Source organism: Mytilus edulis, chromosome 2, assembly GCF_963676685.1.
Source record: "Mytilus edulis chromosome 2, xbMytEdul2.2, whole genome shotgun sequence".
In the NCBI taxonomy this organism is placed as follows: Eukaryota; Metazoa; Mollusca; class Bivalvia; order Mytilida; family Mytilidae; genus Mytilus; species Mytilus edulis.
Window position 1 is genome coordinate 83229721 of NC_092345.1, and position 12135 is coordinate 83241855.

Consider the following 12135-nt stretch of genomic DNA (forward strand, 5'->3'; position numbering starts at 1 on the left):
CATCAAAAATAATGGGTAACTGTGGAAAGAAATGGAGCTATCTTTAACAACTTCTTATCCCCACATCCATAATTTTTTTATTTGCTTTTTTTTATTATTATTGATGAAGGTCAATGTACATAATTTAGTTCACCAAATATGGAACAACTGACAACAGATGATTCCTGTACTAGTAGGAGATACTGGAATATCTGCCAGCCATTTTTGGAAAATGACGCTTCAGCGTCTTGTTCCGATACTATTGACCTGAACTTCCATTACATTTCTCTGCCTACCGCCCTTGGTTCGTATTTACTTTCTATTACATTTCTCCGTCTACCGTGCTTGGTTTCGTATTTACTATTTTACATACAAACTGGAATCTGCTGTATTACATTTTTGTGTAGTAATCAACCGTGAACCAGTTTACATACCTCCGGTCCTTCTTATTACCAAAAAGATCGAAGTGTACCAACCAATGTTGTTAAGATACTCATAAATCTATTTTTATACCTTTATTGATTATGTGAAGTAAAACTAAAACATTGTTAAAACATTAAAGATATATAATTAATCAGGGAAAACTTGATAGTCTTTTCGTTTTACAAACAACTGCTTTTTTTATAAGAAAATATCATGTCAATACACTCACAATTAGAGTTATTCTTTACTTGCTTTTTCACAATGATTCTTGCGTGGTATTCTTTGAATTTCTCGGCAGTTATGGTTCTCTTTGTACATGCTTTTTAGAGAAATTCGTCTGGTTCAATAGCGTGAATCAGCCCCTGAACTACTTTTTACATAAATACTAACTTTGGCTTCAACGCTTTGTTCGTCCTTGTCTGGAGATCTTGTTGTAGTTCCAGTTTGACAAGCATTTTGGAGACTTATCCCTCCTCTCTTCACTTGTAATCTCTGATGATAAATTTGGCCGCTTGACATGTTTATTTTTGTTACCGGGTAGGGGTCACATACTATGGCTCCATATTAAATTATGAGATCAATTCCTACAGGTCTAGTTCATTATCCAATCTGACACAAATTTCAATAACTAAAATGCCACCCAAGTTGAATATATGGTGACCCACTATAACAGCATAATTACTTGGACTTGTGTTTTATACCATGATGGTTCAATGGCATAAACTTAAATGGAGACAGAAATTTGACATGAAAGATTGTGGATTAGTGTAAAATAAAAAAAACTAGCTTACTATGATATACGGTTAAAGAATGAATATCAAATTATATGGGTCATGGGCAGAGTTGTTATATAATATCAATATGGCAGGGAAGTGGTTTCAAGTTTCATATAAAGGGACCTGACTGACATGAAATAAAAAATCAAAGGAGTATCCCTATTTGTCTAATCTTCAAGGTGAAATAAAACAAGTATAACAATATTATGCTATTGTATAAATCTACAGAAATAGAATTTGCTTCAAGTAACAGAAATAACTATGTTACTAGTAACTTATGTAATGAGTATGTGGGTAATTAGTCCTATAACATATACCTCAGGAGCATTATTTACTATTTCTATTTACTAAAAAAAATGAAAATATCAGTATTCAAACGTTAAAAATTGAATAAGAATGCGAAGTGATATGTTATAGGACTTGTGGGGTATAAGAGCTTGTTACAACAGGCTCTTCATAATTATTTGGTTTGAAAGGATACTAGTAGTCTGTATTCTTGATTTAGAAAAATGTAATTGCAAGAAAACAATTACACATTTATTTACTTAGAATACTTTAGATCATTCAGGTAGTCTTTATTTAGTATGTATAAAAGAACAGCCTGTAGTCATTGGATATTGTAGATCATTTAAATAGTTGTGACATATTTATTAGTACAAAAAAACAGCTAGTAATCATAGGATGTTGTAGATAATTCCAGTATTCTTGACCTATTTATTTGTACAAAAAAAACCACCAGTATAGTCATTGGATACTGTAGATCATTTAGGTAGTCTTGACCTGTTCATTTGTATTTAAAAAAAACACCAGTCAGTTGTCATCTTCACTTCACACACACATAAACGAATATCAATTATATGCTTACGAGACATGTTGCAATGTTAAACTTATAACAGTATGTGAAAATCAAGACTTGCATAAAAAATATCCCAATATTAGAGGCAGTGGCGTCATTTTTCCTGAGAGCTTTCAGCTCTTTGATTTGGGGATTTGTATGAACCCCAGCAGGTCTAAAAAGGCTGGTAGGCATCAGATCAATCTTGGTGTAGTCTCTTTGAAGGCAATTACTTAGATCTGGACCTTAAATCAATGTCATTCTTTTGTTAAAGGAATTTTAAGTTGATCATATTTGTATTGACCTTTGTCACAAAACACAAAAGGTCATTACTATAAGATATCTAGTTCTTTAGATCTGGGCCTATTAATGCAAAATGCATTAAATGAAGTTCAAGTTGACAGAATTTCAAGGGCCACCTTCGTCAATGAGCATGATTCATAAATCAACAAAAGGTCATTCTTCACTATCTATTTGCAAAAAACAATTTCTTTGAATATGCAAAACATTGCATTTTTCAGGTGTCAAACTATATTGCAAACTCGTATGGATTTACAGTATACAAATGATACCTTTCTCTTCTTCTTCCTCTACTCTCAGTGGCTCAGTTTGAATATACAAATGGTATTTTTGATAAGAGAGAATTTGCCATGTTTCATATTTGTATTGTTCTATATATAAATAAGTTATACCTACCAGTAAATATCTCAGATTATTTATGGTTAACCTTACTATGGATCCTGATAGAATTGGATGTTTGTCCCACTAAATGGGATACATATTTTAAGCCATGGCTGAATCTGTAATTTCAAAAAACAAAAGTTGTCTTTTTGTCTTGCCTAGATGGCGTCATAAAGTGAGACAATCAGATTATTGTTTACCTATTTTAGTTTTTTTACCCAAAACCGTATCTGAAAAAATACAATAGGTAGACTAAAACTTCAAACAGCAACAATAGTCAGTAACACAAGATTTACAAATAAGTCAATTGTAATTGCCTAAATTACAATTGGAACACATTTTTTTCCATTTGTTTATCTTAAGAAAACTTTCATGGATAGACATAACCTTTGTATAGCAAATATAATTAGCAAGACAAGAATTCCACTAAAACAGTGTCTATGTTACACCTATTTTCTTAGTGCACTGTATCATTTTTATTCAATAATGCTTGGTGAGTGAATGATACATTCTTCTGGATATTGTGCTGGTGTTTTGTCTGTTATAGTGTAATGAATATTAACAAATCTAATATATGAGTTTTGTCCCAACCAGACTTGGGGTCAATTACATTGGAATGTAATTAATTAAATTACACATTACATTGCAAAAATGGTCAATTACACTAATTACACATTACACAGTTTTTGAAATGTAATTAATTAAATTACAATTACTTTACTAAAGTAATTAATTAAATTACACATTACATTTCATCATGATATTTTTTAACAATAATTTACATGTTTATATAATGCATGTGTAAAAGGAGTAGGTCCGGTAAGACCTCTTTTTGGCCCCAAAATATAGCGGTTTTACAAAATTGTTAAAATGTAAACTTTTACTTAGTTATTGGATAGTAGAATGGTTCTGCTACATAAATATGTGCTGTTTTTGACAATACAATGCACATATATTGGGTACTAGCACCATGAAGTCGTGCTAAATTACTGAAATCTTCACAAGTCCCGCATTTTAGTTAAATTTTAGACGGTTTCCGGGTGAAACGAAAGTGGCCGCATTCGTGTTCATCCAAAATATTGAAATGGAAGTTGTATTTGATGGAAATACATAACATATGTAAAGATTGAGGATGAACACGGATGCGGCCACTTTCGTTTTTGACAAAAACCATCTTAAAAGTGACATTTTTTCGGATATTTGGTAGATTTTTCATATTTGAGCTTGAATCGGATCGTTTTTAATGACTTAATAAGTTAAAATCTTGCACATAAATTAATTGAATCATATGAAATAGACACTTAAGTGTTTAAAAAGTGGTCAAAATCTTTCGTCAGATTAAACTGAAATTTGAGGCCAAAATCGGTCCTTACCGGACCTACTCCTTTTCATGTAAGCAGAGTTTAAGCATTGCATTTGATAATCATTTAATATAGTTATTTTAATGTTTTGTCAATTATTCTGAATCTTTCTGGTCTGAAAACAGCAATTGTAAATTAAATAGTCTTTGGACAGGAGCTAATATGGTACAAGATATTGTTTGATCAGGACATGGAAATTTTTTGATTAGAAGATCATTATATTGATAGGAGAGGGAATTTGTTCCTATTAACTTGCCAATACATCAAGGGGTATTTTGACATCTCAGAAATGAACTCATTTGAATTAAACATAATATGAATAAGGAAATTACAAATGAATTTAAAATATTTTTTTATTTTACTTTAAACATATAAAAAAGTGCTTGTCACAATATTGAAAATAATTTTAGTACAAACAATATATGTATATAATGTCTCAATATTAGCAATATTTTGCTAATTAGATAAAATATCTGTAATAGTGGCATTGCCCCTGGACATTTTAATCTGATTAATTGCTGTTTGTTTTTACAGCTGTTAATTTTTATTTCTATAATCCTTTTGTGTATACTAATTTAACAAAATGATTGTATGCAGTGATTTTAAATTCTAAATGAACTGTCTCAGACAGATGTTTCACAGTAACACATTTTATTGTTTTTGTTTAACAAGTTGTTTATTACTTATCAATCTATTTAGTTAAAGATCTTTCTTAAAAATTGAACAACCCTTATATATGATTATCACATTTTTCAAATTATAAGACTATTCAGAAAAATCTGTAGGTCAAATAAAATATATAAAAACTTAAGAATATATTACAGACTTCATATATTAAAAAAGCATTGATATTAATATTTGAAAAATATATATAATTTTACAATTTATATTATAAAACACAAATCCTTAACTGTAACACCATAAAAGAACATGTAATTGAAATGTAATTCAAAAGTAATTGAGCATTACATGCTTTTTTCAATTTAATTAATTAAATTACCATTACATGTAATTAAAAAAATGCTCAATTACACATTACATTCAATTACATGGAAAATTGTAATGCATTAATTACTATTACATTTTTAATTACCCCATCCCTGGTCCCAACTGGATTTTTTTTACTAATCATGAACCTTTAACTTTCAAAGGAGTTGTATGCTGAGGGTCTTAATTGACCTAATTATAAGTATAACCTGTATATGTTGTATTTAGATCATTATTAAGTATGTCGAAATTTTGAATCACAAGGAAATATGAATGTTGACCGAAATTTTGAGGCAGAAAATTACTATACATCTGATTTTCTTTCAAATTAAACATAAATGTTGATTTTAACATATATTTTGGAGTCAGAAATATTGAGAGTGCATGCTTAACCAGATTTGGACATGAACGGTTCATAAAGATAATAACACCTTAACCTTTTACAGTCAGAATGTTAGTATTTTTTCATGTTAAAAACCTCATGGACGATAGACCATAAGTAGATGTACTGACCTAGAGGTATTTAAAAAAAAGTATGACTATTCATGCAAGAAACGTAAATCTTGAACCATGCCAAGACCAGAAGTCGAAAACAAATGACATAACAAGATTATTGTTTATTTGTGTATGTAGTTGTAAATACTTTATAATTTTAGATATGATGAAACATTTGACCAAAATTAATACGAAACCCCTTGGATTTAAGAATGGTTCTTGCATTTTGAATTATTGCCAATCCCAAAAGCAGGTCTTGAAACTGTTCCACTCAGTTTGCTATTCCATCCTATTGACAGATTTGAAAACTTACATCAAAGTTTTTACCGTTCATCCAATATGTGTTTACATATAGTTTCTTGCCTTCAGTGAAAGGGAATGATCTCTTGTGCTTCAGTATATATGTTACCTCAATCAATTGTTTGCAGCTATGCAGATCCAGACACAGCTTTTGTCTTGTCTGATTTTAACATTACAAATAACATAGATAATTTTAGTGATAGTTTAGGTTAGTTTTGATTTAGTTAGTAATTGCATGAATTCCTTCCAACAATAAAACATAGGGAATCATTGTCTCATTTAAGGGATGAAAACAAATTTTTACTACCATTTGACATGAATGTGCCATTTTAATCCAAGTTGGAAGACCATGTTTTGGGCAATTAATGTGTTATATTTTGAAATTATTCAAACTAAAAATAAAATTAAATATAGATTAAGAAAGAGTTATATTTCAGCTTTAAAATGAGTTAAAGATTTTAAAAATCCATTGAGTAGTTTTGAAGAAATTAATCTTTAAAGACTGTTGATTGGAGTCAGAAAATTTTGACTGTAGTGCTACCTTAAATTTGTTTGTGTGGATAGATAGGTGTTAGGGCTTGAAATGATTTTCACTCCAATTAACTTAATTTTTATGGAAATATGGCTTTTTGATTTGACAGGCATGTAGTTGTATCCTTATGTGATTCATTCCACCATTATTTGGCTAGAATTTATTTGTGTGCCTCCTGAAACTGACCTCTGATGCTTTTCTCTATTCATTTACACTGGTTTGTATGTAAAAATGTGATACCCATGATCTGTTAGTGCATCACTGACAATTGTTGCAGAATGAGGCAATTGTTTCTGTAAACATTTTTCCCCGGCTAAGGTGTAGAATGACATAGAAATACTAGAGGTTTTTCTGCCCTTTAGTCTTGTAAACCATATTTCATGTACAATTCTTGTCAAATTTTTTGCTTCTTATTTTTATGCCCTACCTACGATAGTAGAGGGGCATTATGTTTTCTGGTCTGTGCGTCCGTTCGTCCGTCCGTCTGTTCGTTCGTCCGTTCGTCCATTCGTCCGTCTGTCCCACTTCAGGTTAAAGTTTTTGGTCGAGGTAGTTTTTGATGAAGTTGAAGTCCAATCGACTTCAAACTTGGTACACATGTTCCCTATGATATGATCTTTCTAATTTTAATGCCAAATTAGAGATTTTACCCCAATTTCACGGTCCACGAACATAGAAAATCATAGTGCGAGTGGGGCATTTGTGTACTGAGGACACATTCTTGTTTCTGCTATTTTATGGCAGCCAGTTTAATTGGTGAAAGAAGCTGTAGAGAACAACTGACTTCATCAGAAAACTGACAATTCTATGATATACCGGTAGTCTTATTAATATTGTAGTTAATTAGTTTTTGAAATCATTGCCTTTTTGTTGACAGAATCAGGATACAGTTGTTGAACTACTGAGACCATTCATCCATCAAGGACCTTTAGAAAATCATTGATTAACTATTTTTAAGGAGTTATGACCCTTGGCAATAAATTATATTGCAAATTGCATAGTAAATGTTTTATATGAATTGTGTCCTTTTAAAATGTCAATTGTTTTTAACATTGCATTGTAAGCACTCACATATCCTTAACCTCATTATCAGTGACCACTGAATTTCTCACTGAGTAATAGGATAACCACATATGTCTGTTATTCAAAATTTCCAAGTTGTCCAGACATTTCTCATTATGATATAGATGATTTAAAGGAATGATTTGTGTACACCACCTAATTTGAACAGTCTCTATTGTCTGTCCATTAGAATCTGCTTTTTTAAGACCAGTTGCTTGAAAGATTTCATATTGTTTGTCATCATTTGCACTTTACCAAGAATACTGTATAGATCAGACAAATTGAAGATGTGACCATTTCAGAAGGCTCTTTAATATAATAATAGACAAAATTATGCTAACTTTTAATCTTAAGTTAAGCCATACAATATCATCAAAGAGATTATATCTCAAAAACATATTGTGAAGATATACATGAGTCAACCAAAAATTCCAATAGCTAGGAATCAATTCAAGCATGGTCAATTTTAGTACAGTTAGTAATAGATATTAGCCAAATCCTTTTTTTTAATTCTGTGTATAATTTCTGTTTACAGGAAATCACAGATATACGGAGCTCTACAGAAGAAGAAGTGAGTGAAGAAGCAGAAGCTGATAGTAATAATACAGCTTCCTCTAATCATATAGCCAATCATTATGATGGGAAAAAAGCTTCCAACATTTTGTCCAGAAATACAACTTCAAAGGCATCAGTTGATGACTGTTTACCCACCGACCAATCATCAGCCTGTAATCATACTGATAAGTGATACTCAGTGCCTAAATAAAGGTTGTGAAAAACCTTGTCAAAGACTCGATGACATCATAACAAATATGAGTCTGAACGTCAAGTTTAATTCCAGCTGGAAAAAAATATCCAATGTTATAATCATAGAATATCCAACGACAAATTTGTATATAATAATAATGAGATTGCTACATTGTAAATATCTTCAGATTAGTCATTTGAAACAGCACTAATGTCATTTAATTTAAGAAACATTGTCTTTTATTATTTTAAGATTGTGAAGAAATAATTTTTTATCATGATGTATACCTGTTTTATATTGCCTTAATGCTTCTTTACTTTCATGAAATCAGCATTACTGCTTTAGTAAATTGTTTTTTAGGCTATATTAAATCTTAAAAACAAAAAACAAATCCCAAATTGTTTGATAGATTAAGTGAAACACCGTCACATAAGTCTATTATAGTCCCCTTTGTTTAAAGAAACAGCATGAGCTTTAATTTATGACAATTCAAGTGTTAATATTTATAAAGATTCCTCTAAAATATCTATTTCATATGAACATTAATAGGTAGAAAAGTGCATAAGTTTGTTTTAAAATCACTTCATTAGGCAAATAAAGGTAAACATGGACACAAGAAGCTATATATTTTCAAACATTAAAGGAATGATGCTTTTGAGAAAATCCTCAATTCCATGCAAGCTGATGTGATGTCACTTGTGGTAATGGCACCTCATATCCTGATGTTGATTTTTGTATGTTTGTGGGTATTTTTCTTTGATTGACTCATTATAACCTTTCTTCACATATCCTTTTATCCACATAGTTTCCAATTGAAAACTGTTAAGAGATCACATTTTAAAAAATTCACATCAAACTGTTCTGGCATATTGAAGGTAAATCTATAATAGAAATTGATCGTTTAGTTCACACCAGGTATGAACCATGGCTTCCAGTGTTGACGTTTGTTCAAATGGATAATTATTCAGTTTATTCTGTGAAACTGCAAGGAAAATTGTTTTCTTTAAAAATGTTTTGATTAGTACAACCTGTACCAAAATTGAAGATTACTTGCTAATAGGATTAATGCTTTGCTGCTTTGGGCACATATATTTCCCTTTTATACTGTGTTAAGTCTGAAACGACAAGGTGAAATAGATTTGAAAATTTTAGGAATCTAGGAGATCTTGTACAGTAATTCATTTTGATAGCTTTAGGCAAGGAAGGCAATACAGGCACATGTGAACCTCTTATTTCAATTTAGATTTTATACATTTTTGATAAATTATTTTATTTTTTTCTTTTACTTTCATTTATTAGATCTTTGAATACTTGTAAGCATGAACATAATTTATTGCCGTTGTTGCAGCCTTTAAGAACAATTAATCCTGAAAACACAGTACTACCTCATGTTAAGTTGTCATCTCTGCAAACATCAGTTTTGACCATAAAACTAGACGCATTTTAGTGTAAAATTTTGGATTTGCTAAAAAAAAATTCTATTGAAGGTTGGTGGTTTTCTCCAGCTACTCAGGCGCGGATCCAGAGGGGGGGTTCCGGGGTTGGAACCCCCCTTTTTTTTGGCCGATCAATGCATTTGTATGGGAGCATATAGCTGGAACCCCGCAGGGCCGTAACTACCTATGAGGCAGGGGAGTGTTGCCTCCCCTGAATTTTCTACACCAAAATTTTTTTTTGAAGTAATAAAATAAAATATTGACAATATGTACACGAAGAATTTGAATTTATATTATAAACAACACAAGTTTACAGTTATAACAGTGCAGTTATCATGTTACGTGATATGTCTGTCATTATCCGTATTTGAGATCGAAAGTGAACCGTTTCAGTATATATTTTTTTTCGTGTGGCCGTCAGTCTGTTATTCACTGTATTGAGGGGGTCAGTATTCGTACGAGAACACATATGAAACTTTGCTTTCAGCAATTTTGAATCCAAACTTAACTATTCACATTTATGTGGGGGTTCAATTAAGCAGAGGAGTTCCTTTTGTATTGTGAATCTTTTAAGATATCGGAAATTCGTTTCCGGCTGAATCAGCTGTTAGATCATTTTTTTTAACGTCTCCCGATCGTACGAGAACATTATGGTCAATGCCTTAGTAGGTAAACACTCCCATTCATGGTAGCAGGGACTTTCTATACTAAGCATATACTAGACTAGATATAGGGAGATGTGGTGTGAGTGCCAATGAGACAACTCTACATCCAAATAACAATTTATAAAAGTAAACCATTATAGGTCAATGTACGGCCTTCAACATTGAGCCTTGACTCACACTGAACAAAAAGCTATAAAGGGTCCCAAACCAAGTATAAAACCATTCGAACGGGAAAACTATATATAAAAAAGTATAGAAAGTCCCTGGTTGTAGTTATATAGTTATATACATGTCTGTTCAGCTTTCAAAAATATTGGAATTCAAGGTCCTCAATAAACAAAAAATTTACGGTCTATAATCTTGCTTTATATATTTTTTTGAACTTACCAGTTTCTATAAAAAATATCTTTAAATACAGATAATAATTGCTTGCATGAAAATTGTTCCCAGGATCCAGCAAAACTGATCTTTCTTAAAGTAATCGAAGGAAAACGGGTCATTTTTAGCCATATCATTTGAGAAAAAATTATGTAATGTTAACAATTATAGGTCAAAGTACAGCCTTCAAGACGGAGCCTTGGCTCGACCCGAACAGCAATCTCAGCTTGTTTTTGCATAAAAGTTGCTTCCAGGTTCAAGCAATACTGATGTTTCCTAAAGTAAGGAAATCGAAGGGAAACAGGTCATTTTTAGCCAATGACTGAGAGAAAAAAATATGCTCAATCGGCGGCCCCAAACCCTGCCTCCCCTGAATTCGAACCCTAATTACGGCCCTGACCCCCCCCCCCCCCCCCCCTTACTCTGGGTTGGGAACCCCCCTTTTTAAAATGGCTGGATCCGCCCCTGCTACTCCACCAATAAAAACTGGTCACCACAAAAAGGCCAAAAAGCAGTGCTTAAAAGTGGTGTTAAAACAGGAAAAATCAAGTCAAATAATATTGAAATTTTGTAAACAAGAGGGCACAGTTACTTTTTAAAACAACTTACAACCTTACTGCTGCAGAAAAATAGTACCAGCATTATAAGACCTGGCATTTATAAAACTGTGGGCATTATTAAGTTCTGTTCTTGCATCCAATCTTTATCAATTGTTCTCTGCTGCTTAGAGTAAGCTTACTACAATTAAAGGTCTTAAACATTATTTAACAAATTAAAATCTTAATGGTCCTGTTGAACCTGAGAGTAAATTTTTGAATGTTACAACCTTGACAAAAAACTGATGTATTGCCATGATTTGGCATAACTATAAATAAATTCTTAAAAAAAAGAAATCCTTATATCATAGAACTTGTTTAAAAATACATTCATTTTTCATTAAAATTGATATTGTATAGCTATATGTGCATCTATTTAACTTAATATGTCATTTTTGTTTTCATCTTTTTTTATTTTGATAATCATTCCTAATAACTATTGTTTTAACACTAATGCATCATATGTGCTATGATTTCATAACTTGCCTTTATTTATATGTTACCATTTTAGTATTTCTAAGGTTATAGGTAGTGTTAACACAAAACTGATATTTGGTGTACAATTGTTACAAATACGACCAAGGTTAACATAAAGTTGTTAATTAAGGTAACATAGCATTTTTCATTTAAAATTAATTTTTCATGCGAAAAAGACTTGAACAGGATGCAATGGAAAAATAAATGTCTAAATAGATTTTTCTTTACTTGTTAGGAAAAGTTTTGTTCGTTTATAGATGTCCAAACATTTTGAAGTTTTGTTGGGTTTTTTAAAATATTGATTTTTAATATTTTGTTGACTTTCACTAGAATATCTGAATTTGTTTTAATAAAATGGGGATAAAATATCAAAAGGAAATCTAATAATATTTTGCATTATTTGT

General features: G+C 31.2%; 1 protein-coding gene across 1 annotated transcript in view; it reads left to right on the top strand.

Moving 5' to 3' along the window:
* Positions 1–11551, top strand: part of LOC139510325 (ceramide synthase 6-like) — a 44019-nt gene extending 32468 nt beyond the window's left edge. The window contains exon 10 of the mRNA XM_071296843.1: positions 7967–11551. Within this exon, the coding sequence (XP_071152944.1) occupies positions 7967–8179 (213 nt within the window). The 3' untranslated portion in view covers positions 8180–11551. The remainder of the gene's footprint in view (positions 1–7966) is intronic.
* Positions 11552–12135: the final 584 nt, after the last annotated feature.